Below are 12,467 nucleotides of genomic sequence, written 5' to 3' on the forward strand. Positions count from 1 at the left end.
AGTTTATATTTTGATTATGTATTAGTAATTTAGGGTAAATTACATAATTAGTACATTATTTCAGTACTATTTCAAATTATAATAGTTAATATTGTTATTTTATGTATTAATCATTAATTATAATTATTATATGGTTAATTACTATTGATATTTTTACTATTAGGATTATTATCATACATAATTTATTAAATTAATTTGATATGGTTTTAATATTAAATATTATAATAGGATTAATAATATTTATATTAAATATTTAGTATTTATCTATCTTAAGTTATTTGTAAATTTAAATTTAAAGAACAAATTTATAATTTATTGCAAATACATTAATTAATAAATACCGGTACCAATTTTGGGCTTTATGGGGGTGCTAATCCTTCCCCATACATAATCGACTCCCGAACTCATTTTTATGGTAAGCAGACCCGAGTTGTATTATTTTAATATTATTCTTAGGAATTTTATTAGAATAATATGACATTTTGGTGACCAATCTCACCAAATTAAAAGATTGGTGGCGACTCTACAACTCAGTGTTTCATCTGATTCAAGGAGGATAAACACTTACTTTTTTCGAGACTAGTTACACTCTTTGAGGTGTACTATTTGCACTCTCCGTCGCTGGGCAGAGAAACGTCTCGATAAAATGATAACGTAAGTGACCAAAATTTAATAAAACGATAACGTAAGTGACCAAAACTTTTGTTTTTTTGAATTCGATGAGCAGAAGTGTACAAATATGAAAGGAAAATAATCAAAACTTAATCAATGTATTATCTATGTGAAAATGATGTAATTTTAATTTTATATATTTATCATGATACATCAACAAACCATTAAAGGTTTAACGTTCATTAACTTTCAGTGATCATGTCTTAATAAAACGAAACGAAAGTGGCCAAATATTATATTTTTTTAATTTAGTGAGGAAAACTTTATAGAACTCAAACAAAAGGGACCACTTCTGTAATTTACCCTAAAATATAAGCAGGGACACACTTGATTCCGTCTCAGCTACCGGTTCAATCGAGTTAGAACGACAATATATGTCCGAGTCATAAATAACTCGTCAAACCAATAATCGGTTGAAAAACAAACTCATAACGGAAACCCAAGTTATCGTGGAAAAAACACTAATTAATTAAAATTTAAAACACGCCACTATCTCGTGTAATTTATTTTAGAAAAAAAAACATTTATTTATAGTTTCGCATATATTAGTTTTATTTTTAGTTTGATTTTCGTGGTTTCCATCTCTCCATTAGCTGCACGTTTCTCTTCTCTGCATCTTCTTCTCGATCTCTCCCTCCTTTCCAGCAAGTCGCGCCGTTTTCTCCCAGATTAATACCATTTTTTCCATTTTATTGTTTTTCCTGTTTTTCTTCAGGCTGAACTCTGTGTCGTGAAGTCGTGACGTTTTTTTTAAATTTTTTTCTGTGTTTTTATCATTACATAATATAGATTGAATTTTGTAAATTGAGTGAGTTCTTTTGTTTTATTCTTCTTTTTCGTTGTTCTTCGGTGATCTGTATCTTGAATGAATCCGAGCTTTGAGGCTCGGGGAACTCGGAATCCGAAAAAGCTAATGGCAGCCGAGAATCGCAGTCATGGTGGAATCAATCCGAATCCTTGTTATTTGCTGAAATTTAGACTTTACGAGACTCGCTCGGTATATTTTCTTTCTCTCCCGCTCGTATATGTATTCGTTTTGTTTCATGTTTTCATAAGCTTGTGTATACGGCAGTTGGACTTCGTTTAAGCTTTTTGACTTTAACACGCTAATGCTCTTCTGATCTTTTTGGCTTTTTTTGGTTTCCTCCGGCTGTTTAATCTTTTTGGCGATTTACTAACCAATTCTTTATATATACATGTATATAATTTGAGTATTTATGAAATTATGGTGATTTTTAGATTTAGCTGATAGCTGCTCTGTAATTTCCTAAATCTTGATATACTTATCTCTGATATCGTATTTGTGTGTGTTGACTTGGATTTTTTAGCTTATGTAATTCTCAATAGGAAGTCTGATTATGCAGTTTAATTTCCATCGTCAATTTATTTTTGCTTGTTATTATAAGCAGTGGTTCAGTTATTTAAATATTCGAAGTTTTATACATCTACAATACAATATTCGAACATTCTAGTTTTCTAAATTCAGCTTAGCAGGGTAAAGTCTTCATGTAATAATATTAATACGTTTGTAGTTCTCTGTATATTCTTGTTTGGATTTTCTTTTGTGTACAATTCTCTTTAGCTGCAATGATCTCCTATGAAGTGTTAGAGTCTTCTTTTATCTCATAATGCTATTCATTGCTCTTGAGGTCATGGTAAGTGATTGTTAGTAAGCTTGGGAGCTACACAAACCTTCCTTGTTCGGTATTCAAATAGTCACTTTGCTCAATGCAAGTTCTACATCTATAAAAATATTTTTTTCTGTTTTTCTCTGTGGTTCTGATAAAATATTGTTGCTCCTTTTGTTTTATTCTTTCCCAAATTTTTTTGCATTATAATTACGCCACTTCCATCTCCATTACACAATATTAATGCAACATTTGTATATTCCTTGTGTGACAGAATTTATATATGATTGGAAGAGACAAGAACGGAACCATTTGGAGGGTATTAAAGGTTGATCGATTAGAGCCTTCTGAACTTAATATTATTGAAGACCCCACTACATATTCAGAAATTGAATGTTCTGATCTGTTAAGACGGATACATGACGGAAACAGGTCCACAGGTGGACTTAAATTTGTTACAGCTTGCTATGGAATTATTGGTATGTAATATTATTACTCAGTCACTCAGATTCTCCACCCTTCCACTGTCATCCATTTTAGCATTATCTAATGAATCTCTCTCATTAATTTAGGGTTTGTGAAATTTTTGGGACCTTATTACATGTTGCTGATCACGAAAAGAAGGAAGATTGGTGCAATTTGTGGCCATAATATATATTCCATTACCAAGAGCGAGATGATAACAATTCCCAGTTCTTCTGTCCAGTCAAATATGGCTTATTCTAAGAATGAAAAAAGGTCTTTTGTCAATTCTACTTGTAAATGTAATCTATCCTTGGTATTTATACGAAAACATATGAAATTAACACTTACAGTATTCATTGTCCACTTGTATTTAAATAGAATTGTGTCGAGTTGTGGTTGTTTTATCTTCTTCCCAATTAATTATGTTCTTTGGGACAATAGTTTGAGTTCTGGAGTTCTGGAGTTCTTTTTTTAAAGTAGAAGAGTAGTTCCATGGTCTGGAGGTAATTTCTGTACTGCTTTTGTTGTACTTCATGTTATATCATTGATGTTGGCTGATGCGGTTGGAATTAACCACTTTCTTGATTAAATATATCCCCCCCCTTTATATCCCGTTGAGCCAATAAAGTCAGCTTTGACCAGTTTATCGTAGCATCTTCTTTTAGTACTATTTGTGGAGGCTACTGCCAGTTCATTTCTTGCATATGTACAGGGGTTAACATCTTGCTGTGTGATGTTAATATTACGTGTTGAATGAGAGAAGGTATCATCAGGGTTTCTGGGGGGAGATTACTATCTTTCTCTTTAGTTTCCTGGTTATAACTTATATTTCAGTCTTTTTATTGTTTTCAGTTCATCTAGTAACTAACATTTATTAACGTGGAAATCCTTTCCTTCTTCTTTGTCCTTGTTGAAATAGATACAAGAAGCTCCTGTGCACAGTGGATCTTAGAAAGGACTTCTTTTTCAGCTACTCATACAATGTAATGCATAGCCTCCAAAGAAATTTATGTAAGAATGAGACAGGATTAGTACATTATGAAACAACGTTTGTCTGGAATGAGTTCTTAACTCGAGGAATCCGGAATAATCTCAAGAATACTCTGTGGACTGTCGCACTGGTATATGGCTTTTTCAAGCAGGTATGATACACTCTTTCATATTCATTGATTTTGCATGGTAGGTGAATATGGAAGGATCTGCAAGAAGATTGTTAAGTTGTAGTTAATTTTATTTTCATTCAGTTTCTGTATTTGGTTCATGCTAAGAACTTGTTCCTTAAAGGAATTTAGATTTATGATCGTCAATATTAGGATGCCTGTCAGATTTGTAATTTCTTCAATTCTATTTTATTTAAAGGAACTATTTTGTCGATAGTCTTTAGAATTATGCAAAACTAACCCCTTTACAAAGCTGTAGTTGAAATGTTAAAATGAAGTAACTAAAGCTGTTAAATAATGAAGGTTCATACTTTCATCTTATGCTGAACATATTTGCAAATATTGATGTTTCCTTTTGAGGCATGGCTGTAAAATTTTGATTTGACATTTGAATTTCTCACTGTGCTATCCAGGTCAAACTATCTGTCTCTGGCAGGGACATCAAGTTAATGCTCATTGCAAGGCGTTCTCGACATTATGCTGGAACAAGGTTTAGATGCTTTACAAGCTATTGATCGAAATGTCTGCCGCATTAATTAGAACCTCCCTTTACCATTTATTTTGGTTCACAATTTATTAGGAAATTAGCTATTGATAGGCAAACTTTTCTTTCACCAACTTTTGTTGCCGATCTTCATTCAGACATGACTCACTTTCTTATTTCTGCTCTATTGCATAGATATCTAAAACGTGGCGTGAATGAGAAAGGTAGAGTAGCAAATGATGTCGAGACGGAACAAATTGTGTTTGAAGATGTTCCTGAAGGATGCCCCACACAAATAAGTTCTATTGTCCAGAATAGAGGCTCTATCCCCCTTTTCTGGTCCCAGGAAACTTCACGCTTGAATTTGAAACCTGACATTATATGTATGTATTCTTTCTTAATAACAAAATGAGAGCCATAAATCTGTGCTTTTACTTGGTAATTACAGTATATTTTCTTAATTTCACCTCTTGTTTCCAGTATCAAAAAAGGATCCAAATTATGAGGCCACAAAACTACATTTTGAAAATCTTGCAAGGAGATATGGAAATCCAATAATCATATTGAATTTGATAAAGGTAGGCCATGGCTGACAGTCAGTTTCCATAATCTTTGTGATTTCTTCCATCTTCGATGTTTCCTGATTTTTTTCTGCTTTCTATTCTGGTGATTAACAGAGATCTGAGAAGAAACCTCGGGAAGCTATTCTTCGTACGGAGTTTGCAAAGTCCATCAGATTTCTCAATAAAATTTTATCCAAGGAGAAGCGTTTACGGTTTCTTCACTGGGACCTAAATAGACACTCCAGAAAGTACTTATTCATCCCTACTTGACTTGATAGCGTAAATTTCTTACTGATCTTTTAAAAGATGGTTAATTGAATAGAGCTTTTCATCTTTTTGCAGATCTACAAATGTGTTGGAACTTCTAGGCAAAGTGGCTGATTATGCATTAAACTTAACAGGCATCTTTTACTGTCAAGTAACACCAAATCGCATACCTGAGGGGTTGTTGAATTTATCATACTTGGTGTAAGTATTATATATGATTTGATCATATTTTTTATGATGCTGGGTTGTTTGTCTTTGTTAATAAGTCCAGTCTATTGTTCAAATGTAAACATGTAAAATTCCTAATCTCTTTTGCTAATTGCCACTAGCTATTTGATCAAAGAATATATGTTTGCACTGCCCTGTCATGAATTATCTCAATTATTGCCGGAATGAATCATTTTGCTTATGATTCTTATAGTGCTATCTGTTCTCTATTGCATTTGCTTTTTCCTTGAAAATAGAACCATTTTTTGTTTTTGTTTTGCTAATGCTTTTTCTAGTCATTCGCGTTTAATTATGTATACTACTTTGGTTTCAATTGTTTTTCAGGCAAAATGATGAGCACCTTGTTCAGATCCATTCCGACAAAAGTGATGATAAACAGAATTCCATTGAAAATGTAAAGCGCCTCATGTTCCAGAATGGAGTACTTAGAACCAACTGCATCGACTGCCTAGATCGCACTAATGTTGCGCAATATTCTTATGGTTTAATGGCTCTTGGACGCCAGCTCCATGCTATGGGGTTCACAGAATCCCAAATTATTGATCAAAATAGTGCTTTGGCGGAGGATTTAATGGTAGTTTATGAAAAAATGGGTGACACACTTGCTCTACAATATGGTGGCTCTGCAGCACACAACAAGGTAATCCTTCTGGGAGATTTAGGGAGTTTTTGTAATCATCCCCAAAGAAATTGATGAATAAATAAATAAAAAACTTTTATCAAATTTAATAAATGCTCTATCCATGGCCCTCAACTTATTTTTAGGTTCTTTAGATGGCATATTAAACCCTGAAACCTTGTGGTAGTAACATGGGGTGGCTTTCAGTGAAACCTGTATTATGCTCCGGGTACATTTCATTAATCTGCATTGGTCATGTCAAACAGATATTTTGCCAAAGGAGAGGTCAATGGCCAGCAGCAACTCAGTCGCAGGAGTTCTTTAGATCTTTGCAACGTTATTATAGCAATGCATACATGGATGCAGAAAAGCAAAGTGCCATTAATTTGTAAGTTTAAAACAAGTTACGATAGATTTACAAGAGGATGGTGGTGGATAATAACACTAGTAGATTTTGGCATCATCCTATGCAGGTTCTTGGGTCATTTTCAGCCGCAACAAAGTAAACCAGCACTCTGGGAGTTGGATTCAGACCAACATAGCGTTGGAAGTCGTGGTTCTAATCTTCTTAATGCAGATGCTAGGTATATCGAGAGTCCAAATTCGCTAATAGATTTTATACCAATTTCTAGTTCCAATGATAGTTTTTGAGACTACATGTTACCAAATAATTCTGTTTCTAGATATAATATGCAGGTGTCGAGCAATATTTTTTCCTATGTTAAAATGGTAAATCTAACCTTTCTTGTAATAAACCACTGATGAGGTCCCTTCCTAATATCTACAGGACATCTTTTAAAAGATCTCTGTCTGATGGCAACATCCTTTGTCCCATGGGTGCATCAACTGTCAAACATCATCAGCCTCTGTCTGAAAATAGAGGCAAAGCTACCCATGATCTTTCGGAATCCACTCGAGAGATGCCAACTCGTGACCTTACTTGTTCCAGGTGTGCATGAACTTCATTCCCAGGATTGTTTCAAATTTCTGTTGTGTGTGTAGTTGTTTTCTTTAGATCTTTATAGCAAATCTTTGTCTCTAATCAACACCGTAAACATTTTATTCTTTGGTTGTAACACATGCCAAATTTGTGAACAAATCACCTCAGATGTTTTAAGTCATCAGATGTCTCGCATACCATTTTTTTTTTGGTTTTCTAGGTTTACAAGATTGTCTTGCAAGCAACTTTTCGGAGAAACGCAGGACCAGGTTCTTCAAAGTAATCGCATATGTTATGAAAGCGTGGATAAATGTAATTGCACCAATTTTGATATGGACTGGCTTTCATCATCGGGAAATTCATTTGATGGTGATGTGTATGGAAGGTAGTTAGATGTCGCCTTCCGTAACCGTACTTCAAATATCTCTCTGAAATCAGTTAATCGTTTTGCCACCACCAATTATTTCTGCTTTTTTTTTGCATTCTTAGCTAACCCATCTTGGCATGTTTCTGCAGGTCTACCACTGGTCTATCCTCTGAAATTACTGAAATTGTTGGTGATGAACTAAGACTTGACACGGCTATATCTCCAAGTGAATCTGGTTCTAACATAAAGGTCAGTACTCTGTTTCTGTTCCCCTTTCGAGCCCACGTCCACCCAGGTTTTATATGCAGAGAATATATTAATGTTAACTAAGCTTAGAGATGCTAATGTTTAAGCTGCTTTATTTGTTTAGGGAGTGGACCAAACTGCATCCGAAGTGACTCGTGGTGGTATCATCGGTGAATATTCTGAGAGCTTCGTAGATTGGGTAACTAATGGAGATTTGCTTCTTCCGATAAACGTCAAGTCGAACTAGTTCGTTATAGATTCGTGATAGAATTCATTTCAACCACAACAAGAAACAAATTGAATCCATCCGAAGGATAGATATCAATTCAAAATAATACAAATAAATCGGCTTAAAGCGTAGAAGGTCTGGCTTCTGCCGAAGGAAAAGCAATTTTTCAGCTCGTGTTATATCCGATGATACGACCTATTTTGCTTTAATAACGCTGAGTTCATCAGGGGTCTCCAGGTTTAGGTGGTGTAAATTGATACCATAGCTAATTCATTTTGGAGCTCCGACTGGCTCAATCTGCAGAAACGCCATAGAGATTTTGAGTTCTAAAGCTTGTAAATATTTCACAAATAGATTTCTGCCGTATGATTGAGAATCCCTTAACATTATTGTTGACCGTATTTCCTCGTGCTTCATTATAATATCTTTTTGGGAAATATATAAACGTGCGTTCACAAATTTATCATTTCATGTTACGGGTCTCTTGTATGGTACATTGTTGTTAGCTTGAATATTGGAATACTATATTTTTGGTTCATTTCAAGTAATGTTAAATTGAAAATTTTGGGCGGAAAATTACTTGGTAAGCCTTTTTTCTTTGAATCAAGGAAGAGAGAGGGACTTCAAAACAACTTCACTATCTATGTGCTTATTCTTTGTTAATATTAATCATATCGGGAATAGTAATTAAATTTACAATTTACGTATATTATATTAACTAATAATAAAATTAAATTAAAAAGATTTAATGACTAAAATTAAAGTATAAAACTCTTCATTAAATGAAATAATTAATAAAATTGATCATAAATTATTTTTATATACTAACAGTTAATTTTTTTCTTCACAAACCAGATCCAGATTTTAAAATTGATATATGTATCCTATTAAGGTTATAAGTTTAGGGTTTAAATATAAAGATTAAGAGTTAAAAATCACATAAATATATCAAACGATATTTTTATCAAATGACATCCAAATAGGTTTTAAAAAAAATTCATTTTTTTTTTTGTTACCTGCTTCTCTTGCTGCAGCAGCGATGAAGTCCGGTGACCTTTGCCATTCCGAAAGACCTAACTGCATCGTGTAACCATGACGAGCAATAGCATCAGCCATGTTATTCGCTTCCCGGGGGATGAGAGTTAATTCGACCTTCCAGTTTTGTTGCATCACATCCCGTATCCTACGAAGAATAGTCGGTTCATTATTTTGATTCGGACCAATAACCAGGCAGATGTCCTTCGCATTATCCATTTCCACTGGAATGTGCCAGTTCCTCCATGCCACATGAAGCCCGTCTAAAAGACCCCAAAGCTTAGAGTGAAGAATCGAGCAATTACCGATATGTCGTTTAAAACCCGCAATCCAATTACCTTCATGAGTTCATGGTCTCGGATGACGCCACCACTAGCAGCACCCAAGGTTTCGAGGATTGACTGCACCATCAGTATTAAGCTTGATCACGCCATGGGGCGGAGGTTTCCAAACTTGCCTCCTTCGTTGCTACCCAGACAGCGGAGTCTGGAACTTTATTCTTGTAGCGACGGAAATAGCCCAGGCCCAAGCAAATAGAGATTGAGTGAAGAAACTCCCTGTTCTTTGGCTCGGCAAAACTTGCATCCAAGTATTCTGAGCATCGGGACAATCCCTGAGAGCCTGAAGGATATTCTCTTCATGAGCACCACATATCGGGCAAGAAGGATCCAAAGATATGCTCTGTCTCGTTCTCCCAACATTACTCGAGAGAAGATTTTTCAAGGTAAGCCAAATGAAGTTCCTGATTCGCTGGGGTCCATCAAAATGCCAAGCCAGGTTCCATACAGTATTCTTCGGGTCCCAGTCATTTCGATGGATAGCCTGATAGGCAGTACTAACAGTGCACAGACCGGCCGGATCCCAGAGCCAGGTCGGATAATCTACATCCGCATCCATTTTAGGAGGGATAGCGGTGATATCACGAATGATAACCTCCACCACAACCGAATTCAGTTTATCCAAATAATGAACTTGAAAGTCATCAATACTTTGATATGCATACATATTTGTAATTAGATCCAAGTTTTAACAAACACGTACTCGACACAAATGTAAATTTCCTATTAATCCTCGAAAATCATGTTTATACTCGTAATGTATTGAATGTACAATGACATTAAAAATTAGAAAAGTTAATGAACATAACATTTCTTGCTTGGAATCCAGCTTTGGACAATACCACTTGATCCGATCATTGTTGATTATTTAGCCATATCAGAGGGTAGTAACACAAGGAGATGCATGGTAGAATTTGTAACTTTCTTTTATCATTGTTGGTATTTAGGTTGGGTGATAATGCAAAACATACAATTTTAACACCTGATAACAAGAAGCCATTAATGCATATACCACAATACAAATTCAAAACTTATGATTCCAACAACAGAATAACAAAAATTTCTAAAGCCATCGATGTCTACAACACTATTGCCAGTACACACAAAGTCCAAAATGGCTCATTTTAAAACAAAACATTTTTGCCAAAATATAAAAACGAATCCCCCTCATTCCCAACCTGTGGGAGCAGGGGCCGTGACATCGACAGGAACATCTGGGATTTGTGCTGGAGCAGCTGCTGCATCCCACCCATCGGCACCAACTGCAACTGCATTTGAAATTTCAAAGTAGATTAAGCAAAGGAAACAATAAGTAAGATGTAAATTAAATAATATAAACAGAGAGAAGATACTACCTTGGTCACCCCAGTTAACAGCAGCAGGGACACCAGAAATAGGTGCCTGAACCATATCAGCAGACCATTGATCGCCTATTTGTGAAGGCCACTGATCAGATGCTAAGGCACCCATTCCATAATCTGCAGCAGGGAGTCCGTAATCAGGGGCCACAACAGCCTTCTCCTCTTCTGGCTCTTTAACTTCCTCAGGCTCCCTGTAGAAGAACAGATCCACCTGCATACAAACCATGCAAAAGAACAAACAAATTACAACACGTTCAAATTGTATAGGAGATATTGTGAAAGTGAAAATACTTTTACCATCACATCCCACTTCTGTCCGGGAGCAATTGTACCACGCATCTGAAGAACCATCCTTGCCAACAGCCAGAAAAGGCAACCGATGCTGTGCTTTCCCTTGTTGTTAGAGGGGATACCAATGTCAACATATCGCATCGGCGAGTCGGTATCACAAAAGGCAATGGTCGGAATGTTTCCGAGAGCTCCTTCCTTGATGGGCTGCAGAGAACACACTCAGTTGTTAACTAATCCAAAACCATTCAATTCACTGTTTATTAGGACACAATAAAACTCCAACTCAATTCGACCATAGCATACAATTTACCTGGTGATCAGTCCTGGGGTCTGTGAGGATAAGAAGACGAGGCTCGCTGAAAGATGTCTGCATCTGGTTAGTGAATGTACCAGGGGTGTGCCTTCCGGCAATTGCATGACAACCAGTGTACTGTGCAAATTTCAGCACAGCTGTCTGACCATAGGGCCTTGCAGATTGGACAATGATGTCCTGAGGGTTCTCAATAGCGACGATTACTCGAGCAGCAAGCTGAAGCTTCTCCCAAGTCTTGCCAAGGTTGATAATGTAAATTCCTATCAAAGACATACAAGATAATTCCATCAATAAAAACAGATATTAATGCACATTTACATGTAAATGACAAGCAAATAGACAAATACTAATACATAATACCATTCTATGACTGTAAATTCAACTGATACATTTGCAAGCAAACATATCAATAACAGCACGTACAAGCTCAAAAAACCCAACATAACTAGAAAAACCCATTTCTGTAGGCAACAAATTGTATAATACACACCAACCAAATCAAAATTTCCATTACCATAAATAATTTCATCTAGTATATATATATATATATATATATATATATATATATATGGCCTATTAAGGTGTTTAACAAACTAATATAAATATAGTAAAAGCAACGCGTTTAATAGATCTCATGTCTTAAAAAAAAACATATTCTTCGATAATCTAATAAATCAAAGAATCCCAACACTCATACTACTGAAAAACAATCCAAATCTTAATATACAAAATTCATGAAAAGAAACACTGAAAACTTAAGTTTCAGCAGCAGAAACCCAGCATAGAAATGGGTATAGATTTTTTTTTTTAAAAATGAAAAAATGAAAACTTACCGTCATTGCGACGCTTGAAAACGTAACGCTCCATTTGGAAATCACAGTTCTTGGTACCGAGATGTACTTCGGCGGCCAACATCATCTGGATGTCGGCTTCTTTAGGAGAAAGCTGCCTTGCGGATGTCGGGGCTGTCGCCATGTTGTTTTCTCGGATTGCCGGAGAGAAGAATTTGTGAATGGAAAAGGCAGAGGCAGGGGCTAGAGACAGATTAAGCAAATTTTCAGTTCCTTATAAACTAGGGTTGCCAAAGCCCTAGTTAAAGGAAATGATGCTTATGGGCTCTTGTCTTTTTAGTATTTCCTTTAAATTACTAAAGCCCTATATATATATATATATATATATATCAAAACTCTTATCCCTGCAATGTACGAGTTATCAAATTATATTAAATAATTTGTGAATTAATATATATTTTTTAACAACC

At 35.3% G+C, this 12,467-nt stretch overlaps 2 protein-coding genes across 2 annotated transcripts; one reads left to right on the top strand and one right to left on the bottom strand.

Moving 5' to 3' along the window:
- Window positions 1–1,407: 1,407 nt before the first annotated feature.
- Window positions 1,408–8,031, top strand: LOC120121233 (phosphoinositide phosphatase SAC2-like). Its single transcript, XM_039140648.1, has 16 exons — window positions 1,408–1,669; window positions 2,575–2,779; window positions 2,873–3,038; window positions 3,685–3,907; window positions 4,339–4,415; window positions 4,605–4,792; window positions 4,890–4,987; window positions 5,087–5,220; window positions 5,315–5,440; window positions 5,792–6,107; window positions 6,353–6,474; window positions 6,560–6,670; window positions 6,874–7,035; window positions 7,247–7,411; window positions 7,543–7,642; window positions 7,764–8,031. The coding sequence occupies exons 1-16, from the start codon at window positions 1,538–1,540 to the stop codon at window positions 7,884–7,886; spliced, it is 2,448 nt and encodes an 815-aa protein (XP_038996579.1). The 5' UTR covers window positions 1,408–1,537; the 3' UTR covers window positions 7,887–8,031.
- A 2,198-nt stretch (window positions 8,032–10,229) lies between these two features.
- LOC120121234 (40S ribosomal protein SA-like) lies at window positions 10,230–12,252 on the bottom strand. The gene is made up of 5 exons (XM_039140649.1): window positions 12,040–12,252; window positions 11,204–11,466; window positions 10,900–11,097; window positions 10,597–10,813; window positions 10,230–10,509 (listed from the first exon to the last, which is right to left on the bottom strand). The coding sequence occupies exons 1-5, from the start codon at window positions 12,179–12,181 to the stop codon at window positions 10,409–10,411; spliced, it is 921 nt and encodes a 306-aa protein (XP_038996580.1). The 5' UTR covers window positions 12,182–12,252; the 3' UTR covers window positions 10,230–10,408.
- Window positions 12,253–12,467: the final 215 nt, after the last annotated feature.

The sequence above is a fragment of the Hibiscus syriacus genome, unplaced genomic scaffold, assembly GCF_006381635.1.
Source record: "Hibiscus syriacus cultivar Baekdansim isolate YM2019G1 unplaced genomic scaffold, ASM638163v2 tig00110365_pilon, whole genome shotgun sequence".
In the NCBI taxonomy this organism is placed as follows: Eukaryota; Viridiplantae; Streptophyta; class Magnoliopsida; order Malvales; family Malvaceae; genus Hibiscus; species Hibiscus syriacus.

Bases quoted from the DNA above. Each gene is read 5' to 3' on its own strand.
- LOC120121233 (XM_039140648.1), top strand. From the start codon at position 1,538: ATGAATCCGAGCTTTGAGGCTCGGGGAACTCGGAATCCGAAAAAGCTA. The intron at 3,039-3,684 runs GTCTTTTGTCAA...TTGTTGAAATAG, and splicing joins TATTCTAAGAATGAAAAAAG to ATACAAGAAGCTCCTGTGCA. The intron at 4,793-4,889 runs GTATGTATTCTT...TCTTGTTTCCAG, and splicing joins TTTGAAACCTGACATTATAT to TATCAAAAAAGGATCCAAAT.
- LOC120121234 (XM_039140649.1), bottom strand. From the start codon at position 12,181: ATGGCGACAGCCCCGACATCCGCAAGGCAGCTTTCTCCTAAAGAAGCC. The intron at 11,467-12,039 runs GTAAGTTTTCAT...TGTCTTTGATAG, and splicing joins TTTCAAGCGTCGCAATGACG to GAATTTACATTATCAACCTT. The intron at 11,098-11,203 runs GTAAATTGTATG...TGTTCTCTGCAG, and splicing joins ACCCCAGGACTGATCACCAG to CCCATCAAGGAAGGAGCTCT.